The sequence below is a fragment of the Dysidea avara genome, chromosome 5, assembly GCF_963678975.1.
Source record: "Dysidea avara chromosome 5, odDysAvar1.4, whole genome shotgun sequence".
In the NCBI taxonomy this organism is placed as follows: domain Eukaryota; kingdom Metazoa; phylum Porifera; class Demospongiae; order Dictyoceratida; family Dysideidae; genus Dysidea; species Dysidea avara.
The window spans coordinates 39,534,231-39,559,076 of NC_089276.1; the positions used below are offsets into that span (position 1 = coordinate 39,534,231).

Here is a 24,846-nt window from a genome sequence, read left to right on the forward strand (position 1 = left end):
CACTCGAGGTGTCAGTTATCAATGTTTTTAATTTCTTAATTCATTGCTACCGAGATTGATACGGAAGTGGAGTCGGGCACAGTTTTATTGTCAGTTAAAATAGAGATATTATAGACAGGACCTAAGTTATTTTATAGTGAGTACCGCTACACGTTTTCGTGGCGTAGCTAACGTCGAGATCGAAGTGTAGGATGGAGCGATATGCACTACTCTTATTATCCTTACTACACGTTACCACTGGTAAGTCATCTAGTAACATACATTGTACCAGTGGCTCTATAACAGTCACGATAAATGTGCGACTCCTCTATAGTTGTTTGGTTACCGCTCAACAAATCGAAACTGTTGAACATAACTGTGTAGTCAAGTGTGTTGTATGTAATTACACAACGTTTAACGTTTGTAGCTCTTGTAGGACAGTTTTTCACTGGACCAATCAACAACATAGTCCTACCATTGAACGAATCATCCATTAGTGTTACCTGTCCAGTGTCAGGATCATTTGACAGTATTGAGTGGTTCATGTATAATACTAATGGTAGCTCTACTGTCAGTGTATCTACTGATATGGATTTTGTTGTGACTGATGCTGGTAGCTACTATTGTGAGGTGACAGAACAAAGAGGTATTTATAGGAGCAATACTTTCACTGTCTATGCTGTGGGTAAGGAGGTCTTCCTCACTCATTAATATTGTTACCATGTGATGTTGTGTGTTAGGCTTTGCTGATAACTTTTCAGTGAACCCCAAAAATTTGACTGTGTTTGTTAATAGTCCGAGAATTGCCTTTGAGTGTCGGATCAATACTTTTGCTGAAACAGAAGATGACTTTAATCTAATGAGGATAGAATGGGAGTCAGCAAACTCCTCAGCTCCCAATGATTTTACTACAATTACACAAGGAATGATCCTCAATCCTTTACCAGGCTATAGTGTTCTTATAATAGATACAATGGATGTGACAAGTGAATTAGATGTATATCGTTGTCAGGCAGTGTTCATGCTGTCAAACGGAACTAACATAACAATGGCTACCAGTGATTTAGCATATCTAAACTTGGATGATGATCCAATGGGTAATTAATCATTGTCAATGCACTGTTAGTAGTGATTTTGTGTTTAGGCTCATCTACTGTTCCAATGGAGAATAGGACATTTTTATTATCACCAACTGATGAAGTAGTCACAGAAATGGACACTGCAGCTTTTGTGTGTGTACCAGTTAATTCTACATTAATGCCAAGTTGGTCACCAAGTGATGGTGTAATGTTGGGGATGAGCAACACTTACCTTCTTGTACTGGATGTAACAAGTGATAATGTTGTATCCTGCACTATTGATGGTAATACTGTTAATGTTACTTTAACAGTACAAGGTAAACATTTATGATCAGTAACACTGTACTATGTGTTTGTGATGGAGACATTGGTAGATGTGTCATTGTTTGTGCCCACCCTTGATCAGTTTACAAACAATTGGTAACAGATAACAAATGATAGCATTTCATTATTGAAGCCACACAACATCAGAAGCCATAAAGAATGTTATATCATGAATTCCACAACTGAAGCCATTTTAGGATACTGGGTTGGTGACTGGTACCATAACATTCCATTACCACTTCCTGTGTGTCCATTAGTCACCTGTGTAGTGTCCATTGTTGTGTTGTGCAGCTGGTAACTGATGTTTCATGTAACTGTTTTAATTCACTTGTATAGAAGTACCAGTCTTACTAGGAGCATCACTTCTACCAGAGGTAACACTTGTCCAGATGGGAAATGATGTTACTTTAGAGTGTCCCCAAATGATGACCTACCCTACACCAACTCTGATGTGGCTGGCTAATGGATCAGTTGTTCTAGAGAATATGGTGAACTATACCCTCAATACAGTAGATGACACAGCAGAAGGAATTTATCAGTGTCTGGTAGAAGCATCATTTACTCCTACTACTAATAGAGCTGGACTACCTCCTGTGATCAGTTTTGTTACCACAACATTTGTGGATGTATTTTGTAAGTGTGTGTGTGTGTGTGTGTGTGTGTGTTAGTGTGTGTGTGTGTTGGTGAGGCAGCATAGGCAAGTGGTTATAGCCCACTTGGCCTGGTAATTGAAAGGTTTCAGGTTCAAAGGTTTGATGCCCAGATATGCCAAATTGGTTTTGTTGTTGTTTACCTAAGCAAGAAACTTTACCAACATTGCAATCTACCCAGCTGTTTAAATGGGGACCTGGTGATCTGGTATCAACTGGGGAAGCAGCCCAACCAGCTGTAACATCAATGGGTACCTGGGAAGGAAATGTCAAATGTTCATAGTAGGAGAAGGTCCAGATATGACTTCAGGTGACCTGTGAGACATGGTATAGCCTCCTGCAGACCATTAGTCCTGGATCCTTGAGCACAGTAGGGATATAACACTTCTTATTGTTTTACAGTGATTTAATATCATGGACTACTCCAACTTGTTTCAGTACTTTTTATCGATGTGCTATGGTCCCTACTCTAGCTGAAAATTCCAAATTTTTTCGTGTATTTGTTTGTTAACTTTTTTTGTAAATAATTTTATTATGACTGGTGAACCCACACATACCACAACTGAAAAGGCACCGTGCACCCCAGCTATATCAATTATCGTGTGAAAAGTGAAGTATCCATTACGCTTCATTGTCAGCTATGTTCAACCCGTTACACAGCATTTCGAATCAAGAACTGTTCGAAAAGCACCTCCACAATCCATGCATACCAAAAGAAAGAAATCGTACTGCGCGCCCCAGTCATATTAATTATCGTCTGAAAAGTGAAGTATCTATTACGCTTCGCTGTCGGCTATGTTCAATTAACCCATTACACAGCAGTACGAATCAAGAACTGTTTGAAAAGCACCTCTGCATATCAAAATAGCCACGATGAAAAATACGAACGATTTCCGTTTCGAAGGGAAGCCATCACGTGCTTGCGCCAAATCGACACCTTTCCCTGTCAGCAAAGATGAATGGGACACAAAGGAGGACACTGGTAAGTCCATGAAGAATGCATTGTACGTACTGCGGTATGCCAAAAGGCACCTGGCGGGCTGAAGCGACGTCGAACAGTGAAAAAATCAAGCCCTTAGTCTTAGCCGTTATCGAGTTACGCTTGTCTGAAGGCATCAGTCAGTTACTCGGTCAGTAGAAAATTCCGTTGAATAAAAAAATTTTAAAATTCCGTAGCAACTTGTTGAAAGCATTTCGGGTCAATCTGAAAGCTTGTTTGGGCTTAGTTTTACCTCACCAATACTGCCTCATCGTCGTAAGGGAAAATTGAGGCTGATTTTTGGGTGATATTATTTCGTGGGCCACGCCTACTCCTTTGTGGTCCCTACTATACAGTTACTATCGTACTGTATGATGAAGCTAGTAGCAAGTTACTGACTATTGGTATACATGTTTAGATGTATGAAAATGATGTATATACATTTTTAGTGTAATACCCTCTATATGCAATCACCAGTAGTTAGGGGAATGCATGAACATGAAGCACATGTGACTTAGACGTATTCCAAATACATCAAACATTGATGTCATGTGTAATAATTCAACAGAACAGACCATAATACACTTGTTAAATATATTATAACAAGCCTTGATGTTACAGGTGTACCAAACATTGCAATCTCAGTCAGTGGAGCTACAGGTGATGACACTGATGGTGATCATGATGTTATGTCAGGAACTAGTTTCAGTTTAACTTGTGAACTAAGTTGTCCAACTACTGCCCTTACATGGACACAAAATGGTACTGATATTAGTGACAGCTCCTCTAATGATGTGACTGTTGATGGATTCTCAGTTAGTTATACAACTGATGGTGGATATGTCAGTCAGTCAATATTGACCAAAGATGTGGCTGCCCCAACAGACACTGCCACATATCAGTGTACTACTACAGTACAATCTATGACAGCTAGTGCAGAGGAAACTGTTGTTGTGTATGGTAAGTAGATGTGTTCTATAACGTGAGAACTAGTACTGTACCACATGGTTAGTCACTACTGGCTGTGGTTAGTTTCTCTGAGAGTTGTCTTCAACAGCTAACTACAGTACAGTAAAATTTACAGAAAGTAGAGTAGCTAGTAGTGAGAGATGCATACATACAATTTTATGCTGTAGTTTCTTACACTGTGACAGTTCTGTCAGTACCACTCTCCATAGCTGCTTTAAAGATGGTGTGATTGTTTTATTAGAGTGACTTGGCGTTTTACAGTTTTCAAACTCATTGTCTTTATTTTACAAAGAATTTTGTGACTGTCTCAGCAAAATCTTGACTTGTTCACACAACTTTCGATTTATTTTATTCTCTTTGCAGTGTCCAAGGAATGGATCACCAAAGTTTCAGCCTTTTGTGTTGAGTAGTTTTGGTATTATAGTACTAGATAACAGGAATAGCAAGAAAATCGATTTGTACAGCAACTATACTGAAAATACAGTACAGGTGTTGCATTTGCAGCCATAACTTCTTTTGCATTAGTATATATAATGTTTGAATTCGGCTTATAACCATAAAAATTTACCAAATCAACCAAGGTATATCTTGTAGTGACTTACACATATGGGTACGAAGGTGTATCTCAGAATGGGATCTCTATGCGGTGTGACCAGCCCTTTAAGGCCTAATACTACATATAACTTTCACATGCTTCGAGATACAGTGGTAGGATAAATTTAATGAATTCCTTGATGAGTGGAGAATCAAATGATATATGTGACCAGATCTGTGAAAACCCGACATAATGGTGCAAGCCTAAATTTTCAGCATAAACCATTGATTACAATAAGTAAAATATTTGCATAATAAAAAAAAAATAGTAAAATTTTTAAACGCTTTGTTCTTTGTGAAAAAAAAGGGTCCAATGATAAAAACCTGGATATCATCTTATTCACCTACTCAAGAGGAGTTCGCAAATCTTTGTTTCATTGCAGTAGACATGAGTTATGAGCATTTGCTTACGTTACATAGAAATGATCGTACATGACCAATCTTTCTCCACTGATTTCGTCTCTGTATGTAGTGAAGAAAGGTGAAACCTTACCCGGTAATGGACTCCCCTATTCATGGTGAACACAATAGTGCAAGTTGCAACACTGTACTGCATTGTGTTTGTAAATTACAGTAGTTTTTGTAAGCGTCTGTAATTTATTTTCCCAATACTTGCTGTACAAATTGATCTTTCTGTTGTTGCTACTTTGTAAGACTATAACTCCAAAAGTTGTTGGCATACAAGGCTACAACTTGGCCAGAGCATAAACTTGGCTAAGTAGATTATAAATATTCTGTAATAAAGAATTTTAAATATATGCCATTATGTCAGGTTTTGCAGATCCACATATAGGTTAAGTGTTTGGGTGAAGGGGAAAGGGATAAACAATCCAGTTTTCAACAAGGCGATTCAGTTTTAAAATGTGTAATTCTTTATCGAAATATAAACAGCCATAACTTAGTGAATGGACCTGGGATAAAGTTCAATAGATTTTTCATGTCATACTTGACAAGATGGGGCTTAGATTTTAACAATACAACCATCTGTTCGTGAATTATGGACCCAAACAAAAAGGACATAAAATAATTGTTGCTTCGTAAAGAAAGGAGAGTCCAGGAGTGCAAGGATTGTTCTGGTCGGCTGATGGGCTTGTTAATGATCGAAGACCTGGACCAAGGTATGTACATCGATGTTATAAAGGGTTCTTGTAACAGCAGTACACAATTTGGGAGAGACAAGGATGAATTCGCAAATACAGCAAAAATGCATGTTTTTGAGCAGGGCTTAACCCTTAAACGCGCACGCAGGTTTTGAGAAATGCGTGTTTACCAAAATTGGTTTTATATTGAAAGTGGTGAGAGTTTGCTAAACTGAATTAGCCTAACACCTTATATACACAGAAAGTTTATTCAATAGGCTATCAGGGGAAGTTTAAATAACCACTGTAACAACAGGCGCTCACTTGTTATGAAGCGATGAAGAACAGCGTCTTGACTTTTCGCGATTTCGTATTCCTTCCAGTGGCAGCCATATTTGTAATTGGCTGAGTCACGTGACCCATATATGGCCTGAGGCATAATTGAATGGCGAATCGATTGGCGTTTATTGCAGAACAATAGAATGAACTGGGAAGGAGATACGAGTCTTTTTCCAAAGGTATGTAAACAGTTTTACGTGTTCATTTCGTAAAAAGTTAGTTTCATGGCGAGTTTTGGCCCTGTGTTTCAGTGTAGGGTAAAACCCTACATATCATTTCATTCGCTATTACATCACGAATTAAATGATGGCAGTTGCGTAGCCATAGGGACAATGGTTCGGAAGTTACAGCATTTTGTTTACTGCCATGCGTGAGGGCCACTATAATGGCCTTTGCGCGTTTAAGGGTTAAAGGAATTTGTTTTAAAATTAGTGCATCCTGCTATGAGCAAGTTATAGAGAGACGAAATTGTATTCTATGGGTGAGTTATGATGCAATGAAATTGATGGATTAAGCTATCCTCTATATACAGAGAATGTGGATTCTATAAAATTCTGCATTCAATTAAATACACATTTCTGCAAACTTTATAGTGACTCCGATCATCACAGAAGGTCCTACTGATGCATCAGCAATGATAGATGGTAGTGTGATGTTCACTTGTACTGCTACTGGTATACCCCTCCCCATTATAACATGGATGGATGAAAACATTATACTGATGGGTAGTGATATGGTTATTAATGATACTACAATTCAGTCAACATTGACATTATCAAATTTACAAGATGATGATTTTGACAACTACACTTGTACTGCTACTAATATGTTTGATAGTGATGATGTAACAGTATTACTGGGAAGTGAGTTGTTTATGTAATTCCTAGGCTAATTACAGCAAGAAATCACGTACATGTATTAAAGTGTTGAAAGACACTTTTGAACATTTAGACTTATCTTATTGGCATGTAGTTTCATTTATACAAGTACACTAGAAAATTGGAATTTTCAACTAGAGTAGGGACCATACACATCGATAAAAAGTACTGAAACAAGTTGGAGTAGTGCACGATATTAAATCACAGTAAAACAATAAGAAGTGTTATATCCCTACTGTGCATTTCTTGAGCACAGTAGGGATATAACACTTCTTATTGTTTTACTGTGATTTAAAATATCATGCACTAATCCAGCTTGTTTCAGTACTTTTTATCAATGTGTATGGTCCCTACTCTAGTTGAAAATTCCAAATTTTTTGTATACTTGTTTGTTAACTTTATTTTGTAAATAATTATTATTACTGCTGAACCACGCATACAGCATCTGAAATGGTGCAGTACATCCCAAGTATCATCTGAAAAGTGAAGTATCCATTACACTTTGTTGTCAGCTATGTTCAATGTGTTAAACAGCATTTTGAATCTAAAACTGTTTGAAAAGCACCTCTGCTATCAAAATAGCCACTTTGAAAAATACAAACGATTTCTGTTACAAAGGGAAGCCATCATGTGCTACTGTCAGCAAAGACGAATGGGACACAAAGGAGGACACTGGTAAGTTCATGAAGAATGCACTGTGCATACTGCAGTATGCAAAAAGGCACCTGTTGGGCCGAAGCAACGTTGAACAGTGAAAAAACCAAGGCTGTAGCCTTAGCCATTATCAAGTTACCCTTGTCTGAAGGCGTCAGGCGGTCAGTCAGTAGAAAAATTCCATTAAATAAATTCTGTTAAATAAATAATTTTAAAAATTCCGTAGCAACTTGTTGAAAGCTTTTTGAGTCGATCTGAAAACTTGTTTGGGCTTAGTTTTACCTAACCAATACTGCCTCATTGTCGTCAGGGAAAATTGAGGCTGGTTTTTGGGTGATGTTATTTTGTGGGCCACGCCTACTCCTTTGTGGTCCCTACTGTGCAGTACTAATGTACTGTATGATGATAGAATATTATCTTATGTTGTTGACTGTAGTGGTTCCCACCATCACACAAGGTCCTATTAATACACCAGGAGTACTAGGAGGTAGTGTGATGTTCACTTGTACTGCTACTGGTATACCCCTACCCACTATAACATGGATGGATGAAAACATTATACTGATGGGTAGTGATATGATTATTAATGATACTACAATTCAATCAACATTGACATTATCAAATTTACAAGCCGAGGATTTTGACAACTACACTTGTACTGCTACTAATATGTTTGATAGTGATGGTGTAACAGTATTACTGGGAAGTGAGTTATTTATGTAATTCCTAGGCTAATTACGAGAAATCACATACAGTGTATTAAAGTGTTGACTCATAGATAAGACACTCTTGATCATTTAATAGACAGTTCCTAACAGTTGTACCTTGACTTATTAGCATGTAGTTTCATTTATATTATCTTATGTTGTTGACTGTAGTGGTTCCCACCATCACACAAGGTCCTATTGACACACCAGGAGTACTAGGAGGTAGTGTGATGTTCACTTGTACTGCTACTGGTATACCCCTACCCATTATAACATGGATGGATGAAAACATTATACTGATGGGTAGTGATATGATTATTAATGATACTACAATTCAGTCAACATTGACATTATCAAATTTACAAGATGATGATTTTGACAACTACACTTGTACTGCTACTAATATGTTTGATAGTGATGATGTAACAGTATTACTGGGAAGTGAGTTGTTTATGTAATTCCTAGGCTAATTACAGCAAGAAATCACGTACATGTATTAAAGTGTTGAAAGACACTTTTGAACATTTAGACTTATCTTATTGGCATGTAGTTTCATTTATATAAGTACACTAAAAAATTGGAATTTTCAACTAGAGTAGGGACCATACACATCGATAAAAAGTACTGAAACAAGTTGGAGTAGTGCACGATATTAACCCTTTAAGGACCGCTGCCGTAATATTACGTCCAAAGTAGGTATTGCTCGAAAGACCAGCGCCGTAATATTACGTCCAAGATTATTGGCAGTAAACAAAGAGGTATAACTCCGCAACAAATGAAGCTATTAGATCGAAACAGGGACCATTGTATTCGCCATTCATAGGCGATTCTTTTGATATATAAGGCCAACTTATCACGCAAAACTACGCCTGTGTAAAATTCCTAACAAAGTACAAACATTTAATATTTACACAACAATAAAACTAACCTTGTAGAAATCGTTCCATAACTTTGGCTGTGTTCATCGTATTAACTTCAAATAAAGCTCAGAGTGCTCACTATTTAGAGGCGAATAATGTGATATACAAGATCACGTGATGCGGTTTTAAAAAACTAAAATGGCGGACTGTTTTTATTGATTGCGTCACAAAGAAATCGATCGCGTGTAGGTGTTTGAAACTCACCTTAGTGCTTTTAAGACATTGGTTCTACACTTTGGTAAGTTAGATAATGTTGTTCATTATTGTCAGGCGAGTCTTTTAGTATAATTTGTTATACAATTGAGCACTTGTAGGGGCTTTGTCAATGCTATAAACTTATTATATTTTTTAAAAACACTAAATGCGCAATAATCATAAAACGTGTGGGCTTTCAGGGTAGACTATGCACACAATTTTTGGTCCTTAAAGGGTTAAATCACAGTAAAACAATAAGAACTGTTATATCCCTACTGTGCATTTCTTGAGCACAGTAGGGATATAACACTTCTTATTGTTTTACTGTGATTTAAAATATCATGCACTAATCCAGCTTGTTTCAGTACTTTTTATCAATGTGTATGGTCCCTACTCTAGTTGAAAATTCCAAATTTTTTGTATACTTGTTTGTTAACTTTATTTTGTAAATAATTATTATTACTGCTGAACCACGCATACCGCATCTGAAATGGTGCAGTACACCCCAAGTATCATCTGAAAAGTGAAGTATCCATTACACTTTGTTGTCAGCTATGTTCAACATGTTAAACAGCATTTTGAATCAAAAACTGTTTGAAAAGCACCTCTGCTATCAAAATAGCCACTTTGAAAAATACAAACGATTTCTGTTACAAAGGGAAGCCATCATGTGCTACCGCCAAATCAGCACTTTTCACTGTCAGCAAAGATGAATAGGACACAAAGGAGGACACTGGTAAGTTCATGAAGAATGCACTGTGCATACTGCAGTATGCAAAAAGGCACCTGTTGGGCCGAAGCAACGTTGAACAGTGAAAAAACCAAGGCTGTAGCCTTAGCCATTATCAAGTTACCCTTGTCTGAAGGCGTCAGGCGGTCAGTCAGTAGAAAAATTCCATTAAATAAATTCTGTTAAATAAATAATTTTAAAAATTCTGTAGCAACTTGTTGAAAGCGTTTTGAGCCGATCTGAAAACTTGTTTGGGCTTAGTTTTACCTAACCAATACTGCCTCATTGTCGTCAGGGAAAATTGAGGCTGGTTTTTGGGTGATGTTATTTTGTGGGCCACGCCTACTCCTTTGTGGTCCCTACTGTGCAGTACTAATGTACTGTATGATGATAGAGTATTATCTTATGTTGTTGACTGTAGTGGTTCCCACCATCACACAAGGTCCTATTAATACACCAGGAGTACTAGGAGGTAGTGTGATGTTCACTTGTACTGCTACTGGTATACCCCTACCCACTATAACATGGATGGATGAAAACATTATACTGATGGGTAGTGATATGATTATTAATGATACTACAATTCAATCAACATTGACATTATCAAATTTACAAGCCGAGGATTTTGACAACTACACTTGTACTGCTACTAATATGTTTGATAGTGATGATGTAACAGTATTACTGGGAAGTGAGTTATTAGCACACACACACACCACTTGCTAGTAATGTGATGTAATGCTCTTTACAGTATCAGCTGAAATCACACAAGGTCCAATGGATATGGCACGTATGATAAATGACAATGCTACATTCACTTGTACTGCTACTGGTATACCCCTACCCAATATAACATGGAGTAGTGATAGTAGGAACAGTATTGAGGCCACTGGTAATATAGTAATGGATGCTGATAGAATAGTATCAATGCTGACCTTATCAAATTTACAAGATGATGATTTTGACAACTACACTTGTACTGCTACTAATATGTTTGGTAGTGATGATGTAACAGCATTACTGGGAAGTGAGTATGGAGTAATAATAGTGTATAATCACTGGACTGGAATACTGGAATGGACTACTGGACTGGCTTTTTTGGTTTTACACATTTTTAATACTCTTGGGTGACTTGTGACAACATTTCAGCACTGAGTGGTGAATATGATCCTAAAAAGTTGCTGTGATAAGCCAGATTAGTTCAATTAAATGTATCAAGACACACGGTAGTGTGTCGTGCGGCCCAAGAAGCCGGCGCGCAACCCCGTGAGTATATTGACAGGAAGAAAGAAAACGCAATTTTCGCACCTCCGTAGCTCTGTGCTGCCTTGATGAAACAAGACAAATTTTGCTGTGTACATTCCCTCCAACTTCAGTACTCCACATTCCAAATTTGAGCGAAATCGCTTCAGGCATTCCTGAGATATGCGACTTCAAAAATTGGCTTAGTTTCTTCGTTTTTTTTTCTTCTTCTTATTTTTCTTCCTCTTTTCGCACACTTACAAAAACTGCTATAAAACGCGAACGCGTTATCCGATTGCCTTGAAATTTGGCACACAGAAGGGGGGTATAAAGGCGCATCTCTGTACCAACTTTGGCTGGAATACCATAAACAGGCAAAGAGTTATGAGCGATTATGCACGAAAAATAACACCAATATGTTGTCACGCCTACAGGGTAAACCGCGTATGGGAAGAAGCTGAAAATCGGTGGGTGAATAGGTTAACTATTGAACCTCAAACCTTTTGTGGTTTGAAAGAAATCGAGCTAAAAACCAGGAAGATACAGCGAAAAAATCAACAGTGTGTAACAATTATGCAATCGAGATTAGCTAATTTTTATTATTATTATTATCTAATCCAAAACAGCCAAGCTGTAAAAAAAGTGTGCGGCCCTCAGAAAGGCTATGGTGAAAAAAGATGTGAAATCCAAGGTGGCGGCCAAGAAATGGCTGTGATGGTAGGTTAATGGTAAAAATTTTAATAACGACAATTCAGGTGAATTTTTGTGCCGCTTCACAAAATTTACCTAAATTGTCATTATTAAAATTTTTACCATTAACCTACCATCACAGCCATTTCTTGGCCGCCACCTTGGATTTCACATCTTTTTTCACCATAGCCTTTCTGAGGGCCGCACACTTTTTTTACAGCTTGGCTGTTTTGGATTAGATTTCATTTCTTTTTGTATTTGTATACCCCAAAGCCGGCCTATGGCCAGCTTTGGGACTTTTTCAACCTATGTTTTTTTCTTTACTACAGGAAGAAGAAAAGATGAAGTAGATGTACTTTAAATATTTTATCAGTAAATGTACAAATTATATATACTGTATAATACATATGTGACCGGATTTGCGAAAAGGGGTCTTCCACACACATCCAATTTGCCAACTTTGACAATTGATAACTTCAGATTGGAAAGAGCTATTGCCTTGAATTTTGGACAGTGGTGAGCACCACTATAGCTGAATACGTGGTGAAATTGTCAAGTTAATATGGTACTTGAACACTGAGTTATGGTCTCCAACGGTTACGGAATTGGATGTGTGTGGAAGACCCCTTTTCGCAAATCCGGTCACATAATATTATATTGATTACAAAAATCTCCATGGTGGTTTCTTTGTAACTGAACACTCTACAAGGTGACTTCTTCTAATTGCTCTCTCTACAGGGTGAATTGTTTGTAGCTGAACGATCTACAAGGTAACTTCTTCTAGCTGATCTCTCTACATGGTGATGTGTTTGTAGCTGGATTCTGTATAGGTGATTTGCTTGCAGCTGAGCTCTTTACAGAATGGTTTCTTTGTAGCTGAACTCTCTAAAAGGTAACTTCTTCTAACTGATCTTTCTACAGGGCAATTTGTTTCTGGCAGAATTTTCTACAGGGTGATTTCTTTGCAGCTGAACTCTCTACATGGTGGTTTCTTTGTAGCTGAACTCTCTACAAGGTAATTTCTTCTAGCTGATCTCTCTACAGGGAGATTTGTTTGTAGCTGAACTATCTACAAGGTAACTTCTTATAGCTGATCTCTCTACAGGGTGATTTGTTCGTAGTTGAATTCTGTACAGGTGATTTGTTTGCAGCTGAGTTCCTTACAAAATGGTTTCTTTGTAGCTGAACTTTCTCCAAGGTAACTTCTTCTAACTGATCTTTCTACAGGGTGATTTGTTTGTAGCTGAACTATCTACAAGGTAATTTCTTCTAGCTGATCTCTCTACAGGGTGATTTGTTTGTAGCTGAATTCTGTACAAGTGATTTGTTTGCAGCTGAGTTTTTTACAGAATGGTTTCTTTGTAGCTGAACTCTCTACAGGGTGATTTGTTTGTAGCTGAAATCCCTACAAGGTAACTTCTTCTAGCGTGATCTTTCTACAGGGCGATTTGTTTGTAGCTGAGTTCTCTACAGGGTGTTTGTTTGCAGCTGAATTCTCTACATGGTGGTTTCTTTATAGCTGAACTCTCTACAAGGTGACTTCTTCTAGCTGATCTCTCTACAGGGTGATTTGTTTGTAGCTGAACTCTCTACAGGTGATTTGTTTGTAGCTGAACTCTCTACAAGGCGATACTTCTAGGTGATCTCTCTACAGGATTCCTTGTTTCTAACTGAACTCTCAACAGGGTGATCTGTTCATAGCTGAACTTTCTACTGGGTGATTTGTTTGCAGCTGAACTCTCTAAATGGTGGTTTCTTTGTAGCTGAACTCTCTACAACGTGACTTCTTCTAGCTGAACTCTCTACAAGGTGACTTGTTTCTAGCTGATCTCTCTACAGGGTGACTTGTTTCTAGCTGAACTCTCAACAGGTGATTTGTTTGTAGCTGAACTCTCTACATGGTGGTTTCGTTGTAGCTGAACTCTCTACAAGATAACTTCTTCTAGCTGATCTTTTTACACTGCATATTTGTTTGTAGCTGAGTTCTCTACAGGGTGATTTGTTTGCAGCTGAACTCTCTACATGGGAGTTTCATTGTAGCTGAACTCTTCTACAATGTGACTTCTTCTAGCTGAACTCTCTACAGTGTGACTTGTTTCTAGCTGAACTCTCTATAGGTGATTTGTTTGCAGCTGAACTCTCTACATGGTGGTTTCTTTGTAGCTGAACTCTCTACAAGGTAACTTCTTCTAGCCGATTTTTCTACAAGGTGATTGAGTTTTTTGCAGCTGAACTCTTTACATGGTGGTTGCTTTGTAGCTGAACTCTCTAAAAGGTGACTTCTTCTAGCTGAACTCTCTACAGGATGATTTGTTTGCAGCTGAACTCTCTACGTGGTAGTTTCTTTGTAGCTGAACTCTCTACAATGTGAGTTCTTCTAGCTGAACTCTCTACAGGGTGACTTGTTTTTAGCTGATCTCTCTACAGGGTGACTTGTTTCTAGCTGAACTCTCTACAGGTGATTTGTTTGCAGCTGAACTCTCTACATGGTGGTTTCTTTGTAGCTGAACTCTCTACAAGGTAACTTCTTCTAGCTGATCTTTCTACAGGGTGATTTGTTTGTAGCTGAATTCTCTACAGGGTGATTTATTTGCAGCTTAACTCTCTACAAGGTGACTTCTTCTAGCTGAACTCTCAACAGAGTGATTGATTTTTTTGCAGCTGAACTCTCTACATGGTGGTTTCTTTGTATCTGAACTCTCTACAGGGTGATTTGTTTGTAGCTGAATTCTCTACAGGGTGATTTGTTTGTAGCTGAACTCTCTACAGGGTGATCTGTTCATAGCTGAACTCCCTATAAGGTAACTTCTTCTAGCTAATCTTTCTACAGGGTGATTTGTTTGTAGCTGAGTTCTCTACAGGGTGATTTGTTTGCAGCTGAACTCTACATGGTAGTTTCTTTGTAGCTCTACAATGTGACTTCTTCTAGCTGAACTCTCTACAAGGTGACTTGTTTCTAGCTGATCTCTCTACAGGGTGACTTGTTTCTAGCTGAACTCTCTACAGGTGATTTGTTTGCAGCTGAACTCTCTACGTGGTTTATTTCTTTGTAACTGAACTCCCTGCAAGGTGACTTCTTCTAGTTGATCTCTCTACAGGGAGATTTGTTTGTAGCTTAACTCTCTACAGGTGATTTGTTTGCAGCTGAACTCTCTACATGATGGTTTCTTTGTAGCTGAACTCTCTACAAGGTAATTTCTTCTAGCTGATCTCTCTACAGGCCGATTTGTTTGTAGCTGAACTCTGTACATGATGGTTTCTTTGTAGCTGAACTCTCTACAAGGTGATTTCTTCTATAGCTGATCTTTCTACAGGGTGATTTGTTTGTAGTTGAACTCTCTACATGATAGTTTCTTTGTAGCTGAACTCTCTTCAAGGTGATTTCTTCTATAGCTGATCTTTCTACAGGGTGATTTGTTTGTACCTGAACTATCTACATGATGGTTTCTTTGTAGCTGAACTCTCTACAAGGTAACTTCTTCTAGCTGATCTCTCTACAGGACAATTTGTTTGTACTTGAACTCTCACATGATTGCTTCTTTGAAGCTGAACTCTCTACAAGGTGATTTCTTCTAGCTGATCTTTCTAAGGGTGATTTGTTTGTAGCAGAACTCTCTACAAGGAAACTTCTTCTAGCTGATCTCTCTACAAGGAGATTTGTTTGTAGCTGAACTCTCTATACATGATTTGTTTGCTGCTGAATTCTCTACATGATGGTTTCTTTGTAGCTGAACTCTCTACAAGGTAACTTCTTCTAGCTGATCTCTCTACAGGGTGATTTGTTTGTAGCTGAATTTTGTATAGGTGATTTGTTTGCAGCTGAGTTCTTTACAGAATGGTTTCTTTGTAGCTGAACTCTCTACAAGGTAACTTCTTCTAGCTGATGTATCTACAGGGTCACTAGTTTGTAGCTGAACTCTCTACATGATGATTTCTTTGTAACTGAACTCTCTACAAGGTGATTTCTTCTAGCTGATCTTTCTACAGGGTGATTTGTTTGTAGCAGAACTCTCTACAAGGAAACTTCTTCTAGCTGATCTCTCTACAGGGAGATTTGTTTGTAGCTGAACTCTCTATACATGATTTGTTTGCTGCTGAATTCTCTACATGATGGTTTCTTTGTAGCTGAACTCTCTACAAGGTAACTTCTTCTAGCTGATCTCTTTACAGGGTGAATTGTTTGTAGCTGAACGATCTACAAGGTAACTTCTTCTAACTGATCTCTCTACAGGGTGATTTGTCTGTAGCTGAACTCTCTACAAGGAAACCTCTTTTAACTGAGCTCTGTACAGGGTGAATTGTTTGTAGCTGAACTATCTACAAGGTAACTTCTTCTAGCTGATCTCTCTACAGGATGATTTGTTTGTAGCTGAACTATCTACAAGGTAACTTCTTCTAGCTGATCTCTCTACAGGGTGATTTGTTTGTAGCTGAATTCTGTATAGGTGATTTGTTTGCAGCTGAGCTCTTTACAGAATGGTTTCTTTGTAGCTGAACTCTCTACAAGGTAACTTCTTCTAGCTGATGTATCTACAGGGTCACTAGTTTGTAGCTGAATTCTCTACATGGTGGTTTCTTTGTAACTGAACTATCTATAAGGTGACATCTTCTAGCTGATCTTTCAACAGGGTGATTTGTTTGTAACTGAAGTCTCTACAAGAAAACTTCTTCTAACTGATGTCTGAACAGGGTGAATTGTTTGTAGCTGAACTCTCTACAGGGTGATTTGTTTGTAGCTGATCTCTATACAGGTTACTTATTTCTAACTGATCTCTTGAATTCTGTTCAGGGTGACTGCTCTATTAGGATGACTGCTCTATTAGAGTATCTCGATCTCGCACTTGCTACACCAAGTTGGATTTCGTGTTATAACTCCGTGGCTTTAAGTCTGATTTTTCTACACCATTGAAGAGCCTTTCTAAGATGATAACTCCATCTGTACAGCGATTTTCAAAGCATTACCCCAAGTGGTTTATCTGGTAGGCGTGGCAAGCATAATAATAATAATAATAATAATAAAATAAATTTGCTAATCTCGATTGCGTAATTGTTACACACTGTTGATTTTTTTGCTGCTGTATCTTCCTGGTTTTTAGCTCGATTTCTTTCAAACCACAAAAGGTTTGAGGTTCAATAGTTAACCTATTCACCCACCGATTTTCAGCTTCTTCCCATACGCGGTTTACCCTGTAGGCGTGACAACATATTGGTGTTATTTTTCGTGCATAATCGCTCATAACTCTTTGCCTGTTTATGGTATTCCAGCCAAAGTTGGTACAGAGATGCGCCTTTATACCCCCCTTCTGTGTGCCAAATTTCAAGGCAATCGGATAACGCGTTCGCGTTTTATAGCAGTTTTAGTAAGTGTGCGAAAAGAGGAAGAAAAATAAGAAGAAAAAAAAAACGAAGAAACTAAGCCAATTTTTGAAGTCGCATATCTCAGGAATGCCTGAAGCGATTTCGCTCAAATTTGGAATGTAGAGTACTGAGGTTGGAGGGAATGTACACAGCAAAATTTGTCTTGTTTCATCAAGGCAGCACAGAGCTACGGAGGTGCGAGGATTGCGTTTTCTTTCTTCCTGTCAGTATGCTCACGGGGTTGCGCGCCGGCTTCTTGGGCCGCACGATACACTACTGTGTGTCTTGATTCACACCTAATGATTGCCAACAACAGAGCACATTAGCAGTACACAATAATTTTTGCAACACTTTATACTTACCACATGGTTGTTTCCAAGTCATTCTTATAGAAGTTACCAAATGTACTTATAACCTAATTTTCAATAGAAGCATCTGATTGTGGGTTTCAATATACCGAGCTGTAGACAAACGCCCTTACAGTGGCTTAGCTTTTAATGGGGAGTTAAATTACATTTCTGGTATTCAACAACACCATGAGTGCTATACAGTACCCCTTAGGATGTTATAAATACCATGGGTGTACATGAATACCTTTACAATGGGTGTATCTGTAACACCTCATTTTAACAGTGCAGTAATGCAGGGTAATGTAATGTTTAAAGAACTGAATGGCTTCTCTTTGGCGCATTGGCCCTTTACTAGGTTACCATGGAATCACAGTAACTTGATAAACTGACCATGAATCATCTTTGTATGTAATTACTGCATGGCTAATTATATTTACTCAATTACCTTAACCATATAGACTGTAATGCTATCTATGACTCTGATCAGTTGAGTTTAGTTTATAACCATATATGGCAATACAATAGATCATGGGTCTTTTTGATAAGCCATAAAGTTTATACAGTTATGATCTCTTTAAAGTATTAGCACACACACTATTAGCATAATTATATCCAAAAACTAAATTATCCAGGTGTTTATTGACTCCATTAGATCTCACGATACACTAGCTGTTGCAGTTATGTGCAGTGTATTTACTTTAAACAGCATAAATCATTGATGTATTTACATAAACACTTAAAATTACCCTCTTCATCCAAATGGGATTACGTGCCTATAGAAGGCACACTATTCCCAACTATACTATTGACTGGCTGTGTGTGACTGAAGTAGCAATTAAATTGTAAGATTTAAGAGATTAATAGTATTTCAAATTTCAATAAAGTCTATTTGGTTTTTAATGTGTGCAAAAGAGGGAGATTAATTAGAGAAATAACACACAGAAAATAGTTTGAAGGTGTGTATCGAGCACAATGAGTAGTCTAGTAGTGAGACAAATCATGTTCTCAAATTTGAATATTTTTGTTAAGGAGATATTTGATAGACGTGTTTACCAGCAAACATTTGTTGATAGCAGCGAGTTACATCCCTAGTAAACACATAACACACAACATTAACACATAACTATAGCTAATATTAATGTGAATAGATGACCAAAATGCCAGATGACCTATATATACATGTAAATCTTTCTGAGAGATGGATAATGTTAGGTATGGCCATAACTAATTTTAGAAATGTAGCTATATACTCTTGTCATGTGTGAGCACTTTCTCCATAATATTATTGTGCCTACTTCTTAATGTCAGTAGCTGTATGGATGGGTTCTCCTGCAGGTAGTTGTGCTAATCTGCTTTGTTTTAGGCTTTATCTAGTCTATCAGAGTATCCCCTATTTGGGATACATATCTATCAAATCATACAGAGAATTACAGCAAGATGGGTAAAATGTAACTACCATATTATACAATTGGTCCAATATCTGCAACATCATTTCACTCTATCAGCAGCCATACTACCACAACAATTGCTTTCCAGAAACAGTCCAAGATTGGGACCTATTTATATCAATTGCCATTATCGGGGCCACTATAGCTACTGAGATAATACTGAAGATATAAGGCTCTTTGTAAACAGTGTGGCATATGGTAGATTACTAAGAATGTCACTGCAATGAATCAGCTGGTACTGTACATTGATCAGGGGTGTATGCAGGAATTTTTAAAAGGAGTACAGCTAAGTGACTGCTATCAGAGTTATTTAGTTTACATTGCCTGGGTGCTTTATTTAGTATCTCGATCATTCACCAACATCAAAATTTGAGAAACTTTGAAATTTTAATGCATCCTGTCAGTCCATGAGAGTTTAAAATCCAAAGAGGTTTCCTGGAAACCCCCTGGGTAGCTACGCCCATATTATATTATTATTATTATTATAATTGTAAGACTCATATGCATGAGCATAGTACAATGATTAGTTACAAATTAAATTAGAATGTAAGTAAGTAATTAAGTAAGTAAATTAATTAAGTATAAGTAATTAAGTAATTGAAGAGATCACTGGTGTACAAGTGTAGAGAATTGTTGTAGAGTTGGTGCATTGACAGTGACACTTGGTAAAGCATTCCACTGAGGGATTACTCGTGGAAAAAAGCTGAACTTGTAGCTATTAACTATCAAAGATATTGTAACAAATCTTTTGTTGTGACCTCTAGTGATAAGAGAGTTTTTAATCATGCAATCTGGGAGTAAAACATCTATTAAACCATTTAAGATTTTGTAAATAACACATAGAGACTAAATATCTCGTCTCTTCTTCAAGCTGTCCCACTGTAAAGCTGATAACATTTCACTAACACTGCTATATCTGTTAAAATCAGACATTACATATCTAGCAGCTCTCCTTTGAACAGATTCTAATTTGTTAATATTAATGTTGGTATAGGGGGACCAAACAAAATCTGCGTACTCCAAAATTGGTCTGACATAATTATATACAATAAGCAACAACTCTAATATTCCTCTGACAGAAATGAGTGTTTATTCTTATGAATGCTAGGGCAGTTTGCTCTTTTACAGATACACTCAATATGCTTGTTGAAGGTAAGTTTACTGTCTAATGTAAGTCCTAAGTATTTAACTTCCTGTATATGGGTAAGCGTTTGACCACAAGTGTGTAGTGTGTGACAGTTGGATGCACTTTGTGAGTAATTGTTAAAACAACACATTTAATTGGGTTAAACTGCATAAACCATTTGTTTGCCCAATGTTCCAGACAACGTAAATCTTTTTTTTTTTAATTACCGGCCCTAATGTCACTCCCTTCCACCCACACGTCTCTATGAAAAGGCTAGAAGAAATTGTTTAACTTGAAGAAAACTGTTAGCTTGATCATGTGAGCTCAGTACCGCCTGTTGTCTAGAAACAGTTAGTGGTGGTCATAGGCGGCGGAAAGGGGGGGGGGGCTAGGGGGCTAAAGCCCCCCCCTCAGAATGATATCACACCGAAATTATCTTTCTTGGAGTGGGACTGAAAACCGTGATAAAGATCGAGATACTCTAATAGAGCAGTCACTCTAATAAAGTAGTCAGTGTGTAGCGAGCTATGTAAGGATTTTTATGTAGTTTATCAGCTAGAAATGGTAGCTGGTGAGGTGGAAAGCTCTTGTGAGTTGGTTGTGACCTTTTTTTTTTTGTTTTTGGTCTCACCTTACCAAACTATAGAAATAAGTCTGGGTCAGCTCAGCGGAGCCCCCCCCCTTATATCAACTACTTCCTCCGCCGCTGGTGGTGGTTTAGTTAGTTAGTGCCTATAATTTTATTATTGCATTAGCTAATTATTTCATGCTACAAAAGGTGACATACAGCATAGATTATATAATATATGGTAAGGAATATTACGTATAATCTATGCATATACAGACACTCGCAGCAGGTAAATCTGCGGCCGTGGTCAAAGTCTAAGTGAAAGGTCAAGGCCACCGAATTCGTGCCAAGTCAACGGTAAAGGGTAAGATTCAGTTTTAACCCACAATTGAAAAGTAAGCTTACTGGAATATCGTCGCCGGATGGGTCATCGGTCAAGGATTGGAAAAGGTTCTTAGCCGTCACAGGCCAATTCGGCCGCCGTTCAAGACTTTAACCGCGATCGCAGATCTCAGTCCCTACCTACAGCGCGTCCCTGCGTGACACTCCGCGGCCCTTGCGCTTACTGAGCTACATGTACTAAGGTCAAACCGCGAGTCAAAACGTCACTGATGAGACTTCAGGCCTTATTTGGATCATTGCAGTTATCACCAGTATATAAAACTGGACAGTTTATATAAACAACCCATTGTTTCCGTTTAGCTAATATAGTCAGCATCTCGGTAGTGCCGCCGCCATGCCACCAAGAAATTTCTTGGGAAGGAGTTGGACATGCCTTATTGTATTACTGCTGATAGGGGTCTATGGTTGTGATGAACAGTGTTATAAGCCAAGAGTTGAAACTGCTACTTTTCAAATGGATGAAAACAATGCAATTGCTGATGGTGTATGCTATTCAACCTGTATTTTAACTGTAAGTGCAATTGTAGCAAACTGTGCTGTAGCTATATGTATCATGTATAGCTAGCAATGGTTGATTTGTGCCGGTATAGTAAACTCACTATGTGCACTTCTCAGTTGTGGAAGGGACCAACATTGACTGATTGTATGAGTTAATTGCTGTAAAAATAAGTCACTTTAATGCACCTATCACTAGGTGTTTGTCCCATTTCACTTTAGTCTACGATTTTCACTTACTGTAGGTTCCATGGCTCTTGGTAAGTACCTATACAGGCTTTGCCTCCAGTATTCACCCTCCAGTGCCTAGCAAACTGGTAACGTCGATAAAAACACTATTAATCCCCATGCTGGAACCTCTCAATTCAAATTCCCTTCCCATGGGACATCGTTTGTGATCAAATCCCTACCTGTAAGGTCAGATATAATGGTGTCACGTAAATATACGTGCGAGTAAACATGTAGGTCTTTGTGGTCTCATTTCACTGAGGAATCAATAAATCAATCAATGAATCAATCAGGAATTGCATGTACTATTTAATACTTCATCTCATTTGATGGTTTCAAAAATATAGGGCATTGTTTGAATACAGCCCCGCTATAGACCAACAATGATGACACACTTGCTATGATAATAATAATCATGCATGTTCACATAATGTTGTAGCTATAGCTAGATATAGCAGTTACAAATAGCTAGCTATTATACAAATTTCACGTAAGGTTTAGTAATACGTGCATGAAAGGACAAAGCCTACCTTGTGATTAGATGTCCCAATTTCTGCATCAAATATACACAAGCCCCCTACTACTATACCCAGGAAGAGAGAGTTGTGCATGATATTTACAGGCATTATAGCTATTTATATAGTTACTAAGTACATACAAAACTGTTGCACTGCATTCGTGTACACATGTACAGAAGATATAGAGCGAAACACTCATGCTTTAATCGACACTGCATCACATAGGTAGACCTCATTATTATGAAAGGCTCACATACGTAGCTCTATACTATATTAGAGTTACATAAATATAATTATAGTCCAGCTATTACAGATTACGAAACAAAAAAATTTATGTCGATGTTCGGACAAGTAGGGCTGAAACAAGGACCTGCAGTAACATACCCTTAGACCTGAGGTATAAATATGACAAAGAAGTGATTCTTATGTCAGTTAGGTATCTCCCTTTTTTCCATGAAATGATTCCTATTAGCTTATAAAATTCTCAACCTAATCGATACATACCTACAGTTGTCAAGTTAATTGAACATTTTTTTACATCCTTAATTGTTTTAATATTGTTCATTTTAAGTTGTGTAAGATACTATAACATTAGCTTGCATATTGTGTCATTAATTAATAAAATTTCCTGTCATATTCAGTTCTGGCTGATAACATATTCATTCCAGATCAGCATTGATGTGTCCGACTTATCATCATCAAGTTGTAATGACAAACAAAAGGTAAATGACTTGTTAACATCATGCTCAATAGCAACGCCACGTGATGTAGTTGAAGGGATGTGTTGCTGGTTGCAGTTCACAAAAAAACTCTATTTCTCTGAGTGAATGTCAGCTTAAATGTGTAAGCTCTCAAATATAGTGTGTAGTATCAGAGACATTTTTTATACTAAGTAACAAAAATGTTTGTGTTGCATCTAATACTTCCATCCCTACAGGACAGGCCAATGAGGTATTATAACACAACAGAATACTTGCAACTGAGTGTCATGTAATTCAATACTGCCTTTTTATCATCACCTTCCTTTTTACCATATATAGTCACTGAGATCATAGATTATACCCCAAGAACCCATATGAACCCAGTAGGGATATTCATAGGCACTTGTATTATAATTTCCACAAAAGAGTCATACTAGGTTGTATAAGAAGCAATTGCATAACTTTGGTTTTAAATTTCTGTAGTCAAGCTGTATCAATGAAACAGAAACTATACCTATGGAATGTGATAGCTGTGTGAGTTTTTTATTATTATATATCAGAAAGTAGAATCAATAAATCCTATTCTGTACATATAGGATTTTACAGCTTGCATGGTTGGTTGTAATTTGACAGTTCATCTGAACAGACTAGGTAAGCAATTATTGGTCTTCATGTGCATTCTATATGCTGGTTTTCCTTAACATTAAAGCAATCAGCCTTGGTAACGCTAATGTTACGCTGCTACCAGTGCCTGAAAAGTTATATTTTTATAAGGCTAACATTCAAATCAATGATGATATCATGCAGAGTGCAGCAATCACAAGAGAACAATCTGGTCCATTTGCATTCATGATAAAAGTGTTCACGTTGGATGGCAATACCACATCATACAGATTGCTGGTATGCACTTAGTTGGTTAAATTTATGTTTACTGCAGAATGCTAGCATGATCCTAACACAGATATACTTGACTTGTCAACTATATACTCTTCTCACTGTAAGCCAGCCAATATATCTGTTGCATTGGTAAATTCAAATGGAATATCTAAATATTCTACAAGCACGGAGATGTGTATTAGTGGTATGTTAGATGTTGATGTATGTATACCTGTTGCACATGTGTGTAATGCATAGCATTAACTGAACCAGCTAGTTTTTGATTCTGTTCATTTTAGTAATTACATAATTATCCAGCTTAGCAACAATTAAAACATTCATGCAGAACAAACCATGACTACTGAATTTGTTTCATTATAACACTTGTCAGGCTATTTTACAAGTACATTGTGTTATGATTTTTGTTTAGCTTTTTTTCCAAAAGCTGCTAATAAATTGCAGTCGTGCTTTGGAGAGGAAGTTGGACTTAACATATCAAGAAAGTTTATAATTGATTTGAAGTGGGAGCTGCCTGCAGGTATTGTTTAGAATGTGTTGTCATGCTTAACTTTTTATTGTTATTATTATTATCATAAAAGTTTTCTCCAGGGTTCCAGCACTATTTTCCATGCACCACCACCCCTCAACTATTTTGTAGTAGTAACTCTCAGGTAGCACATTCATATCCCAATAACCTGCAAGTCTTGTAAATGTAGTGAATCAGAAGATTAAACTCTCTTCTAAAAAGCAGAGCTTGAATTGAAGGTA

The 24,846-nt window shown here is 37.5% G+C and overlaps 2 protein-coding genes across 2 annotated transcripts; both read left to right on the forward strand.

Annotated features, from left to right (window-relative positions):
- The first annotated feature begins 36 nt into the window (after nt 1–36).
- LOC136255894 (hemicentin-1-like) lies at nt 37–12,490 on the forward strand. The gene is made up of 12 exons (XM_066048795.1): nt 37–240; nt 407–664; nt 720–1,076; nt 1,124–1,375; nt 1,719–2,015; nt 3,633–3,971; nt 6,586–6,855; nt 7,961–8,230; nt 8,403–8,672; nt 10,498–10,767; nt 10,828–11,103; nt 12,338–12,490. The coding sequence occupies exons 1-12, from the start codon at nt 192–194 to the stop codon at nt 12,367–12,369; spliced, it is 2,940 nt and encodes a 979-aa protein (XP_065904867.1). The 5' UTR covers nt 37–191; the 3' UTR covers nt 12,370–12,490.
- A 9,081-nt stretch (nt 12,491–21,571) lies between these two features.
- LOC136256804 (uncharacterized) lies at nt 21,572–24,653 on the forward strand. The gene is made up of 8 exons (XM_066049843.1): nt 21,572–21,771; nt 23,170–23,223; nt 23,273–23,344; nt 23,686–23,736; nt 23,799–23,853; nt 23,912–24,102; nt 24,148–24,283; nt 24,509–24,653. Exons 1-8 carry the CDS (start codon nt 21,595–21,597, stop codon nt 24,625–24,627), a joined length of 855 nt encoding a protein of 284 aa, XP_065905915.1. The 5' UTR covers nt 21,572–21,594; the 3' UTR covers nt 24,628–24,653.
- The last annotated feature ends 193 nt before the right edge of the window (nt 24,654–24,846 follow it).